The sequence below is a fragment of the Dendrobates tinctorius genome, unplaced genomic scaffold (assembly GCF_039654945.1).
Source record: "Dendrobates tinctorius isolate UK_male_01 unplaced genomic scaffold, ASM3965494v1 ptg000108l, whole genome shotgun sequence".
Classification (NCBI taxonomy): Eukaryota; Metazoa; Chordata; class Amphibia; order Anura; family Dendrobatidae; genus Dendrobates; species Dendrobates tinctorius.
Window position 1 is genome coordinate 5,449,018 of NW_027361776.1, and position 14,503 is coordinate 5,463,520.

Consider the following 14,503-nt stretch of genomic DNA (forward strand, 5'->3'; position numbering starts at 1 on the left):
GAGAAGGCACCCTTCAAATATCAGGGACCTGGAGTAGTTTGCCAAAGAAGAATGGTCTAAAATTCCAGCAGAGCATTGTAAGAAACTCATTGATGGTTACCGGAAGCAGTTGGTCGCAGTTATTTTGGCTAAAGGTTGTGCAACCAAGTATTAGGCTGAGGGTGCCAATACTTTTGTCCGGCCCATTTTTGGAGTTTTGTGTGAAATGATCAATGTTTTGCTTTTTGCTTCATTCTCTTTTGTGTTTTTTCATTTAAGACAAATTAAATGAAGATAATAATACCAAAGAATTTGTGTTTGCAATCATATTCAGGAAGAAACTGAATATTATCTGACAGAATTGCAGGGGTGTCAATACTTTTGGCCATGACTGTATGTATGCTGTATGATTGTAGTATGTATGTAGTATGTATGTATGTTGTATGAATGTAGTATATATGTAGTATGTATGTAGTATGTATGTGTGCTGTATGAATGTAGTATATATGTAGTATGTATGTAGTATGTATGTATGTTGTATGAATGTAGTATATATGAAGTATGTATGTAGTATGAAGTATGAATGTAGTATATATGCAGTATGTATGTATGCTGTATGAATATAGTATATATGTAGTATGTATGCAGTATGTATGTATGTTGTATGAATGTAGTATATATGTACTATGTATGTAGTATGTATGTATGTTGTATGAATGTAGTATATATGAAGAATGTATGTAGTATGAAGTATGTATGTATGTTGTATGAATGTAGTATGTATATAGTATGTATGTATGTATGCTGTATGATTGTAGTATGTATGTAGTATGTATGTATGTTGTATGAATGTAGTATATATGTAGTATGTATGTAGTATGTATGTGTGCTGTATGAATGTAGTATATATGTAGTATGTATGTAGTATGTATGTATGTTGTATGAATGTAGTATATATGAAGTATGTATGTAGTATGAAGTATGTATGTATGTTGTATGAATGTAGTATGTATATAGTATGTATGTATGTATGCTGTATGATTGTAGTATGTATGTAGTATGTATGTATGTTGTATGAATGTAGTATATATGTAGTATGTATGTAGTATGTATGTAGTATGTATGTGTGCTGTATGAATGTAGTATATATGTAGTATGAATGTAGTATGTAGTATGCAGCCCGCACAGACCCCCGGCAGCCCGCACAGACCTCTGGCAGGCCCGTACAAACCCCCGGCAGCCCGCACAGACCCCCGGCAGGCCCGAACAGACCCCCAGCAGCCCGCACAGAGCCCCGGCAGGCCCGCACAGAGCCCCGGGAGGCCCGCACAGACCGCGCATCATGATGCGCACAAACCGCACATCATGATGACATCATTTCAGCAGCCAATCACAGCCACAACACTGGCTCATTGCATTATGGGAACTTCCGATTCCGGTATTCGATATTGTTAAAATATCGGTACTCGGTATCGGAATTCCGATACAGCGAATATCAGCCGATACCCGATATTTGCAGTATCGGAATGCTCAACACTAGTTATAATTTAAAAATAACTTGATCTGACAAAGAATTAACAAAATAAATGCATCATTTCCCAACTTAAGTAACTATTTCATTGGAGCATGTGAAAACCCAGCCTAATCTTTTAATTATTTTTTGCTTCCATCCTTTGATTTCGTATTAACAACCATGGACTATAAAATTGCGATGTAATGTTTTTAGCTCATCTAAACCTTGAAATGGATAAGGATTATTATCAGTATATTGATTTACCCACAGAATAAGGATACTCTGAAATCTTCTCTACTCACCTCGTGGGTTAGTCAGAATGGCATCCACTGCTTTCCCTCCATTACCACATCGAGCCTCATCAAAGGGCATACATTGCTCTCCATTGCCAGCAATGACTTCTGAGTTGGTTGCAATATCCTTGGCCCCTGTTAGGGACTTGATTTTGTAAATTCTGCGACTGTTTGTGTCAGACAGATATATTGAGCCAGACACAGGATCAACCGCCAGATAATATTTATGTGCTATGTTGTTGCTTTGAAAGAGAAAAAAAGACAAAGATCAGTTAATCAGAACAAGAAGGAATATAGAGTACAGCAGTAGGAGAATAGATGGGTTATACAAAGCCACTATGTGACATAAGCTGCATGACTCCTTAAGATGTGGGAGTGCCAGTAAGGGCACTATCCGACAGAAACACCTTTTGAAGATAAGGGCATTTTCTGTGTGATAGTATCCTGACAGACACTAGGAAAGCTTTGCAGATAACAGGCACTGCTTGAATGTAGGAAGAAGAATACACAATAGAAAAGAAAAAAAAGGACATTCATGTTACAGCAGCAACTATACAAACACTGTCAAATGTATACATTTATACCATTTACAAATCTCTAACATGATTAAATGAAAGGAATAGTCCCTTATTATCTGAGCACAGTTTATATGTAAAGTTTGGTGTATAGTGTAGTTGATATGGTGGAATTTTCTGCTCAAACATTCACGCAACATTTTCCTGACTGTCACAAGCTTGACACATGTCGCTAATTGTCTTTTGGTGTGAAGATGATGGATAAGTAACAACAAATCTTAAATTGCGTGTGCATAATGCATATGGTATTATGTTATGTGAGGTTGGTGATTGATTACTACAGTCAGCTTGTGTCAAATCTACCCTAAAAATGTTACCTTATTTTTTTAATTTAATTTTGCAACATAGACACCATACATTAATACGTGGGAAACCATCAATAAGCTGGCTTTTTTTCTGTATACGGATAATATTTTATTGTTATTGTTTCCTGGATAGCTCCGCGTATTGTTGTCAGTTGTACTCAGGGAACACATGTACAGGAACAAAATATACAAAACTAGATTTCAATGATGCTGAATTTTACATTTGCAGACTATAAAGCTGAATTGATCAGTAGGAAGTGATACTTGTCCAATAACACACATACTGTATATACTAATATATCTGTCTGAGTGATCTACCTATTCAAATGGCAATATATAATGATGACAATAACCAACATTTACACATGAATGGCTCAATTCTCAGACACTGAATCCCTCATCAGTGGCATGATTCAGTTGTATGCTCATTTATTATATGCGGATACAAAACAGTTTCTCATCTATTATTTTGCAACAGTGAACTTGATGTTAAAATCAGCATAGTGGAATAACATAGCACTTATGTCTTGATTGCGGTCACATCCGCCGGCAAAAATTAGCAATGACTGGTCAGTAAGCTGGTGGTTCAAGACCTCTGCCCCAATTTGCTTCTCATAAAGAGATGGCATCTATTTCTGTCTACCATCTGGTAATCCCAAAAAAAAGTGTGAAATCTAATCTTAATCTTTCATCAAATTTCCATTGAAATGTAACGTAGAACATCTGTGCTTACATCGCTTCATCAGATGTAAATTGTAATTAATTCTACTTGAACTATTCTTTAGCCTTGCTGGTCAGTTGATGGAAAGTTTTGAAAAAGAAGCATATGTTGAAGTAGAGAGGGAAAAGGCGTTAATTTAATGTTACAGTAGCTGTAAATCATGTAAAATCACATCCACTTTACATAAGATGTTCCAAGCAGCTTTAATTCCACCACTTTTGTCCTTGCAGGCTGCCTTCATTTTCCATATTTTATTTTTAATAAAATTAATGTGCAAACAAGGATTTCACTGCAACTCACAGTGTTCTATGCGCATTTTACGTTTTTAAATATGCTTTCGTGTGCCATTGCTTTTTCTGTGTTTTTTTTTTTGTGTTTCTGTGTGTTTTTCTGCAGCTAGATGTTGGCTGGCATGTCTTAGGAAATCACAGAATGCACAATACACGCCATATTTCTCCAGGTTGCATTTTTTCCTTAGATCTTATTCAGATGTTAATGATTTTTCTTGTACACAAAAAACCCGTTTGCGTGTTATCAATGTTTTTGATCAGAGTGTCTTCACTTTGGTCACTGTGTCAGTTTTTGCCATCAGAGTTTCATCAGTACATCATCATGGTTTCTCAAGCTTATGCTTGACAGACTGTGAAAAACAGATTGCATCTGAGTCCTCTTCTATTTTTTCACGGACTCATACAAGCAATATTGACTCAAGAATTAGATCATGATCAGACACGTCTCCAGGATTTTGTGTGGACCACTCAGTCCACAAGAACACATGGACATGTGAACAACCTATAGACTATAACAGATACAAGTTATATCCGTTGAAAATACTGAGAGGACACAAATTCAAAAATCTGATGGATAGAACTCACACAAAAAAACAGACATCTGATTGAGCTTATACTTGCATTTTTTAGTAATTGTGGCTTTGTTAAAAAATGCTCCATGTACTACATATGATGGTTTTCTACTATTTCTCCCAGACCCCTTGCTTTTTTCCCCTATTTAAAAAGAAATATGTTTCTTCTTGCATTTTTGGTAATGCAAATCATGTCCTTCTGTGAAACATCTTGGTATTACATGACATATGATGTTTTAAATGCAAGTAAAAAAGAAAGTAATAAAATACATTGGGGAAGATTCATTGAAATAATTAAAAGAAAATTGTTTTTGCCCCCTGTAGCAACCAATCACAGCTTTGTGAGCAGAGTGCAAATTGAAAGCTGTAATGCAATTGGTTGATGTGGGTAGTTTATACTTAAGACAGTTTTAACGCCTTAGTGACCATCAATATACTTTTTACTGACCTGAGTTATAAGTGAACATCATTTGCCGATGAGTGAAAATACAGCAACTGTTAGCTGTACAGTATAGGACATCCTGCTGCAGTTGTAACGATCAGTGATGATCATGGCCGTTTAACCCCTCCAGATGCTGCTGTCAATAGTGATAGTGGCTTCTAGATTGTTAACAAAGCATGGGGCTCCCTTTTTAACCCCACAGGCAGCCTGAAATCACAGTTGTGTGGTCCTGATGGTTGCCATGGCAAACCAAGGCCAAGTTATGGTTTTGGAGTCTAACAGCTGTAGTGGCCTGTTCAGATGTAAGCAACTTTTTTGGGCAACAAAAAAGTTTTAACATTTTCTTTGAAAAAACTGAATAATTGCTTCTGAATTTTTTTTTACTTTCTAACAGCCTAACAAAATAAAATGACATTTGAAAATGGTGTTGATGTAAGGTAGACATAATATAAATGTTATTTATTAAGTATTTTGTGTGGTGTGACTTAATGGATTAAAGGTATAATCATGCAAAGGTTGGAAATTTCAATTTTTTCTAAATAAACATAAAGCATACTGCTCTAAATGCACCATTATCAAAAAGTGTCACGAAAAAATATTCTCATATCACTGGAGTATGTTGAAACATTCCAGCGTTATTACCAGATAAAGTAACACATGTCATACTTGAAAAAGTTGGCCTGATCATTAAGGGTTTAAGCATCTCCCCATTTAGTGAAGATAAAAATCATATCACAAAAACTACAAATAAAGGACAGAAAAAATGTATTTTGTATAAGTTTTGTTTACCAAATACACAAAAAATGTCTAACTCATAAAGCATTGAATGGGCTTACAGAAAAGGGTTAACTTCTCTTAGTATGGAGATTTGTTATGTAATTTTGAAATCAATTTAGAAATTGAACAGAAGGAGATATACTTGAGCATTAGGATCCGAGTGTAAGCAAATCTCCATGAACTAGGCAGCAGCTACACGACTAGTCTGAGGTACGGCATATATTGACATACACTCTATGAACATGGGGAACAATAAGCTGCCCTCACATCAGGCTAAGTGTTCGCTGCACTGTTTTTACTCAATGCTGAGTTGATGAGCAAATGCAGGCATACACATTTTATATACCTGTGACATTTTACCTATATGATTTTAAGAAGTGTGTATCACTGCCAGCACACAAAGAGAAGCAATTCCATTCTACTGTAGATTGTGGAGAAATTTTATTGTATTCTTGGATTTTAATGCTATTCACCTCTTTTATTTTGAAGAATTCAAGTGCTTCAATGAATCGCATTCAATCGTGCATTCATTTTTAAGAATGTTCTAGAATGTCAAGGGGAGAAAACTATATACAAGTTCTTTTGCATCCAAGGCCGTGCATTTAGCTATAGCGAAAAATACATGCACTCTCAGGGTTATTGGTACACAAGAACACATGCTTGTATTGTTTTCTAGGAGCAGTTTTATTCAGACGCTTGTGGAGACTCCCGTCCTGGAACCACCATCATATGACCATTCGGTATATTCCTTATTGCAGTAATATATATTGTTTGCACAGTGAAGCTGCTTTGGGGCTGTTCTAGTATTGGATAGGACAATCGATCTAATTTTGTAGATGCATGGCATTTCTAGAAAATGCTCCAGAAATAAACAATAATTCATACTGTTGGATTCTACATAACAATTTTTTTAATTTCACTCATTAATAACCAATGCTGTGTGTCTAAATATTTCCGCTCTAAACTTGTTGTGGTGCCCCCTACTGTTATATTGATTTGGTCTCAGAATGTCCTTCTCATTTGCGCAGTCCCACTGCTTTGATCCACTTGTACACAGGCGGTAAAGTAATTCCTGCTATTGTGCTGGCCAGAGCACAAGCTGCAGCTTCCTAATATGAGTCGGGGACACCATAGCAAGTACGTAGCAGCAGTATCTTGCATGTGAAAATACCCTAATGCCACAGGCTGAAAGAGGTATAATATGGTAGGGGTATCTCTCTCCTTCTTTGCTGCACAGCACCATGCAAGTCAGTAGTATGGAGCTGTAGACATACTTGCATGATTTCCGATGGTCTGGTCTAGTCATGGACATAACTATAGTTAATGCAGCCCCTGTAGGAAAGGAGAGCTCTAAAGGTCCACTTGGCCCATATGCGAAAACAGTGCTATTAAAGACCCATGATAGTTGTGGACCCCATTAGACAGTTTTTGTATTGGGGTCCATCAGCTTCAAGTTCCGACACTGGGTCATGTCTCATTTAGTCTAGAGCAGTAATGATAAATCTCACTCATGCTTAAGAAACCTTTCTTTCCACAGATCCACAGAATGAGCTTATTGCACCTTATATCCTTAAATGTTGGGGTGATATTCCAAAATATGGCCTGACAGCAATGCCCACCTTCCAATGGATACTATTCACTGGAAATTATTTAATTTTACTCATGAATATGGAAAAGGTCACTGCATTTCTCAAAATACTTACAAGATGTATATTGTACGTGGAAATGTGTGTAACATATTTAGGTCTCTAAATAATTATAATTTTTGTAAACCAGAGTTTAGTCGAAGAACCTCTTTAAGGTCAATATATGAAGCAAATAAAAAAAATCCATCTTATTGTTAACTCAATGTCATGGTGACATTAGATCCCAGCGAGATATATCCCATTTCATGATGAAATGCTGGATAATGACAACCCTGACAGCTTCAGGATTAGATATAAAAGGGATATCTCTGGGTGGTGATGAAAGAGTTATATGGAGAGAAAAGATTACGGAAATGATAAAGACAAACCTTGATTTAATAATGCATTGAAATGATATTGCAAATTGTAGGGTAGTAAAACCATTTTATCATGCCCCACATTGCATGTCTAACATATCAGTTTGGGATTATTGCAGTTCCAAAAATAAGATGTGTAAATAATATATATTATAAATCTAGCATATATAAATACATACAGTGTATATACTGTATAAACACATATTATTACACATTATCACATGCTTGTTATATTGAGTAACAAAAACTCAACTAAGCGATCAAAAAATTGGAGTCAATTAAGCTGAAGAGTCAGCTCCGTGATAATGTCACTGCCTGTATGTAGTTAAGTGAAAGGTTCGCTAAATGATCAGAGAACATCTGTTCTACTTAACCATAGTAATCAGACTTTAAATCCAACGTTGCTAAATAGCAAAGAAGAAGTTGGTAAACTGAGCAAAGCATTAAACCCCCTGATAATTAAGTAGTTGGAGAATATTTGCTTGGTGCCTTGTCATCATTATGAAGCTTTTTTTATGGATTAAAATAAAGAAAAGTCATATTTTAAAAAGCTCTTGTGCCATGTACCCGAACCAGAGGCTTGTCAGCCTCGTGCAGCTTCAGATAGTGAACTAAACACAGCAAAGTGCCATCTAACCAACATGTGATAAACAGCATCTCAAGGACTGCAACTAGAATTCCATGTATAGAGTTCCAAGATATATGAAATCTGAGCAGATCCTGTACTCGGTCTCATAAACTTTACTGCCATTGCATAATTAACAGAATCTAGGACATTTAAAAAAGCCTCCTATTAACTTTTTTCCCCTAATCCTGTGTAAATCTGTTGTGTAATGTAGTGTCAGTGTATTAATTTATTCTTCAATTGTCATCTTCTCCATTATCCGGTGTCGTTCCGCTCCTCTTTTGGGTCACGTGACAGCAATTCAGACTCTGTAGATCACACTGTACTCTCCGTGACCCGGAAATGGCTTTGACAATGTAACTATTTAGCATAAGAATGAGGCTCCATAGGCTTACACTGTAAGCAGACTTAAACTTCCGGCACAAACTTAAGGCCTCGTCACACATAACGACGCTACAGCGATCCCAACAATGATATGACCTGATAAGGATTGTTGCTGCATTGCTATGTGGTCGCTGGTGAGATGTCAAACAGTCAGATCTTACCAACGACGCAGCAACGATCCAGTGACCCGTAGCGACCTTTGTAACGATGTCACGCCATGTGTCTCGCTTCTGAGTCGCTGACGAGGTCGTTGGTAAAAGGTGTCAAACATACCGACGCATGCTACCCAGCAGGACCTCCACGACCAAAAAAATGTCCAGGGCATTCCGACACAACCAGCGATCTCACAGCAGGGGCCTGGTCGCTGCTACCTGTCAAACGTAGCGAGATTGATGCTGAGGTCGTTGTTGCGTCACAAAACTTGTGACTCAGCATCGATCTCGCTAGCGATCTCGCTGTGTGTGACGGGGCTTTTGAGCGCAGTGTGATCTACAGAGTCTGAATTTCGATTGCATGACCCAGAAGAGGAGCGGAATGGCATCGGATACCACAGAAGATGAAGATCAGTGAGTATGTTAACCTTCGTCAGGCTGCATAATGTTACAACGTTAACAGGCTGCAGAGGTACAATTGTACCTTCATATATACCTCCACTGTGGGAAGACTTTCTCCTTTACTTGGTTTCAGAAACTAAAGTTCATTCAGCTACAAATGTTATGCTGATATCTATTGGCCAGTGTTGTTACTGCTCACTTATGTTGCTGTCAATTAAGTTGATTCAAACTGGGAGTGGCTTCTAGTTCTCTTCCTGCCTCCCTCCTCTCAGTAGCCATTTTGCTGTTCATCTCATTGCTGTGAGCACACACATTTCTAGGCTTGTGAAGTCTTCAATTTCTTGGATACGAAGGTAGGAAAGTCTCACAGCATCTAACAGCCAGTTATACCTTCATTCGCCTTATGTGGGGACAGAACAGTCAGAAATTGTCTTTGAGCCTGGACTTGGCTTACATATATTTTGTATGAAACTTATCACTATAGGTATGATTTTTATACGAAAAATCGATAATGATTAGTATCTACTAGAGTTGAGCGACTTTTGGTTTTTTAGGGTCGAGTTTCGTTTCGTGAAACCCGACTTTTCCAAAAGTCGGGTCGAGCAAGATCGTCCGATTATAGGGAAAAGTCGGGGTCGTCCCGAAACACGAAACCCAATGTAAGTCAATGGGGAATAAAAGTCGGCAGTGAGAGGAGGACAGGAAACACACCTACAGTGCCCATTTGAATGCCAAAAGCATCAATTCTTCTTACTTAAGCTTGTCAACCTTAATTAACTTCATAATACAAGTTACACACTGAAAAATGGGGGTTATTTGGCTAAAGTTGTGGGGGGGTAGGGCTGGCTCCAGGTTTTCATGTGCCCTGGGCGAAAGAGCGCCCCTTTAACACATACCACAACTCATCATGCTCCGATACGGCAGAGAAATAGCGGTATAGTACAATGAAAAATACTTCACTTTTTACATCTCATGACGAGGCCCATCTATTTCTCCATACAGAATCATTGGTCCCATATAATGTTTGAAACAGTATATGATGAGCTCCGCATAATGCTACAGTATATGTTGGTCCCCATGGATGAAGCTCCACTGTCTTATGGGCCCAAATAATGCTCCAAACATAATGGGCCCCATTTCTAATGCTCTAGTGTATAATGGGCCCTGTAAATGCTGCTCCAGTGTCTGATCTCCACCTTTGGAATGTTCCAGTGTATGGTCGGCCCCATCTATCATTCTCCAGAGTATAGTGCTCCCCAAAAATTGCTCTCCCAACATTGAAAACAATCAAATAAGTCTCCTCGCTAGGGAATCCCTGTACTAGTCTGGACTCCTCGTCGTCCCCATCTTCCATCTCACTGCACAGTATTTCAACCTTGCAAGTGCTGGGATCCTGAGCAAGCAGGGGGGGCCCACTCGTTGGCGACGGCACTGGCACAGGGCCCCTGATAGTACAGTGGTGTGTCTGATGGCGGGTGGGCCGAACCTGCACTTTCATCTGCAGCTTCCTCTTTGTCACCGTGTAAGATGGAACTGTATATGGGAAGCGTAACCTGAGTTTCATCAGGGTCAGATTCAGGCCGTGTAGCGTGCGAGGGGAATGTAGTGGTCTGGGTCAATGTACCAGCAGATTCATCGAGCAGTGGCTGGGCATCAGTGCACTTGTGTCGCCCCCAGGAGTACGGTCGCCACAGTGGCATTACCTTCCTCCTAGGGAGTGTGATGTCATTCTTGGGAGCAACGAAGGATCTCTCTAGCAGGTTAACTGATTGGGCGGCGTTATTCCCACGAGTCATGACCCTCCAAACAGCGTTCATGAAGGCAAAGTGTTTGTTTTACGTGGGCAGTATGGTTGCAAAGCTCAACCTTAAAGGAATGTCCAGAAGGGCACCACCAGGAGTGGAGCCTACGGTTTAATTCGACTCCACTTGGGAAACCTCAACCATGCCAGCTACAGAAAAGATGCACACATTGCAAGCTTAATTCCGTTAACGAACGAGACTCCGTCATGCCCCGCGGTCCAAGTCCGGCTTACTAGAGGGACACGTGAGGCTCTGGCACATAAGATTGGCCAATAACTGGTGTGTCATGCCCTTACATGTCTGTGGCTGCATGTGCGCTACAATGAAAAGGCCAGCGTTTGTCGCTTACAGGTGCAGATAACCCGCTGAACAACGTTAGTGATGGGGATCTGTGATTACAATTATTACCCGCGAACGATGATTTCCCAGTAAGTGCAGGTCAACCGCAGTTCCGGAATTAGGCCTAACCGTCATTCCTGAAAAAATTAAAAACTTACGTGTGCAAACCACAGGTGCTGTAGCTTGCTTAACAGCTCGCCAGCCGTTCTCACGCCCAGTATGGATTACACGTGATTGCACAAAGGTGAGAAAGGGTACCGTATCCCCAGATAACATGTATGGATAGCGTACACATTCAAAATATATGTCTATACATCAGGAGGCAGGATCAGACGGTGTTAGGCCCAGTATGGATTGCACGTGATTGCACAAAGGTTAGAAAGGGTACCGTATCCCCGGATAACATGTATGGATAGCATAGTGTAGACATTCAAAATATATGTCTATACATCAGGAGGCAGGCTCAGACGGTGTTAGGCCCAGTATGGATTGCACGTGATTGCACAAAGGTTAGAAAGGGTACCGTATCCCCGGATAACATGTATGGATAGCGTACACATTCAAAATATATGTCTATACATCAGGAGGCAGGCTCAGACGGTGTTAGGCCCAGTATGGATTGCACGTGATTGCACAAAGGTTAGAAAGGGTACCGTATCCCCGGATAACATGTGTGGATAGCGTACACATTCAAAATATATGTCTATACATCAGGAGGCAGGCTCAGACGGTGTTAGGCCCAGTATGGATTGCACGTGATTGCACAAAGGTTAGAAAGGGCACCGTATCCCCGGATAACATGTATGGATAGCGTACACATTCAAAATATATGTCTATACATCAGGAGGCAGGCTCAGACGGTGTTAGGCCCAGTATGGATTGCACGTGATTTGACAAAGGTTAGAAAGCGTACCGTATCCCCGGATAACATGTATGGATAGCGTACACATTCAAAATATATGTCTATACATCAGGAGGCAGGCTCAGACGGTGTTAGGCCCAGTATGGATTGCACGTGATTGCACAAAGGTTAGAAAGGGTACCGTATCCCTGGATAACATGTATGGATAGCGTACACATTCAAAATATATGTCTATACATCAGGAGGCAGGCTCAGATGGTGTTAGGCCCAGTATGGATTGCACGTGATTGCACAAAGGTTAGAAAGGGTACCGTATCCCCGGATAACATGTATGGATAGCGTACACATTCAAAATATATGTCTATACATCAGGAGGCAGGCTCAGACGGTGTTAGGCCCAGTATAGATTGCACGTGATTGCACAAAGGTTAGAAAGGGTACCGTATCCCCGGATAACATGTATGGATAGCGTACACATTCAAAATATATGTCTATACATCAGGAGGCAGGCTCAGACGGTGTTAGGCCCAGTATGGATTGCACGTGATTGCACAAAGGTTAGAAAGGGTACCGTATCCCCGGATAACATGTATGGATAGCGTACACATTCAAAATATATGTCTATACATCAGGAGGCAGGCTCAGACGGTGTTAGGCCCAGTATGGATTGCACGTGATTGCACAAAGGTTAGAAAGGGTACCGTATCCCCGGATAACATGTATGGATAGCGTACACATTCAAAATATATGTCTATACATCAGGAGGCAGGCTCAGACAGTGTTAGGCCCAGTATGGATTGCACGTGATTGCACAAAGGTTAGAAAGGGTACCGTATCCCCAGATAACATCTATGGATAGCGTACACATTCAAAATATATGTCTATACATCAGGAGGCAGGCTCAGACGGTGTTAGGCCCAGTATGGATTGCACGTGATTGCAAAAAGGTTAGAAAGGGTACCGTATCCCCGGATAACATGTATGGATAGCGTACACATTCAAAATATATGTCTGTACATCAGGTGGCAGGCTCAGACGGTGTCAGGCACAGTATGGATTTGATGGCCCAGATTACACAGCGGAGGAGCAGGGAGAGGTAAAGATTGCAAATGCTGGGGCCCTGCCCAAGCAAGGGGGGCCCACTCGTGGGCGTCGGTACTGGCACTGGGCCCCTCATAGTACAGCGGTGTGTCTGACGGCGGGTGTGCACCACCACCATCAGAGACACTTGATTGCACTATGAGGGACCCTGTGTCAGTGCCTGCGCCCAAGAGTCGGCCTACCCACCTGTCCAGGGCAAAGGCACTCGTACGGTGTCATGCGCTAGGTGGTGACCCCGGCCATGGGGGGGAGGAAGCACAGTTAGGGAGTTTTAGAAAGTGGCATATGTTGATGTTGGACATTCAGCTGATGCAAAAGGCGAAATAGGTGAAGTCCCAGGTAGAGGTGGACCAAAGCAAGCCATTTTTCTGTCACCCTATGTGTCATCAGGGGAAGGTGGGACAAAATCCTTGGAAACCCATGCATGGTTCATTTTAATGAAGGTTAGATCATCCACATTTTGGGTTGACAGACGGGTCCTTTTTTCTGTCAGGATTAATCCAGCTGCACTGAAGACTCTTTCCGATAGCACACTTGCAGCTGGGCAAGCGAGCTCCTGTAAGGCATATTGGGCCAATTCAGGCCAGGTGTCCAGTTTAGCGGCCCAATAGTCAAAGGGGAATGACCTGTGTGGGAGAACATCGATATGGGAGGAAAAGTAGTTTGTAACCATAGTTGACAACTGCTGTCTCCTGTCACTTTCCATCTAAGCAGTATTACCAGTTGTGTGAGCGGTATTTGAAAAATCAGTCCACAACATTGTCATGAAACCCCTGTCTCCAACGCCACTTCTGCTGTGTGCACCACGAACACCTCTGCCAAGCTGCCCCCGGCCTGTACGGCTCGTGTGAGAACCATAACCGCTGCTGTGTGCTGGGAATGCCTCAAACAACAGATTTACCAGAGTTGCTTGTTTATTAGCCAATATTAGGTCAAGGTTCTCCTGTGGCATGATGTTTTGTAATTTGCCTTTATAGCGTGGATCCAGGATGCTGGCCAACCAGTAGTCGTCATCGTTCATCATTTTGGCAATGCGTGGGTCCCTTTTTAGGATCTGCAAGGCATAATCTGACATGTGGGCCAATGTTCCCGGTGTCAATGATGCACTGCGAGTGCTGGTTGGAGGAGCACTTTCTGGCAAATCCACATCCCTCAAGTCACGCACAAACCCTGTACCAGACCTTGCCACGCCAACATTTTCACTTGCCCCACGAGATGCATCCTCCTCCCCTAAGTAATCATCCCCATCATCATCCTCCTCATCCTCTTCTTCCTCCACCTCGTCCAGGAGAGGTCCCTGAGCAGAGAATGGCTGAATGTCATCAAGGATTCCCACCTCCTCTTCCTCCTCATCAACATTGGCTGCA

General features: G+C 41.0%; 1 protein-coding gene across 3 annotated transcripts in view; it reads right to left on the minus strand.

Moving 5' to 3' along the window:
- Positions 1-14,503, minus strand: part of TENM2 (teneurin transmembrane protein 2) — a 6,300,157-nt gene that overhangs the window by 394,160 nt on the left and 5,891,494 nt on the right. For all 3 annotated transcript variants that reach the window (XM_073589482.1, XM_073589484.1, XM_073589485.1), the window contains one exon: positions 1,795-2,027. In XM_073589482.1, the coding sequence (XP_073445583.1) occupies positions 1,795-2,027 (233 nt within the window). The remainder of the gene's footprint in view (positions 1-1,794; positions 2,028-14,503) is intronic.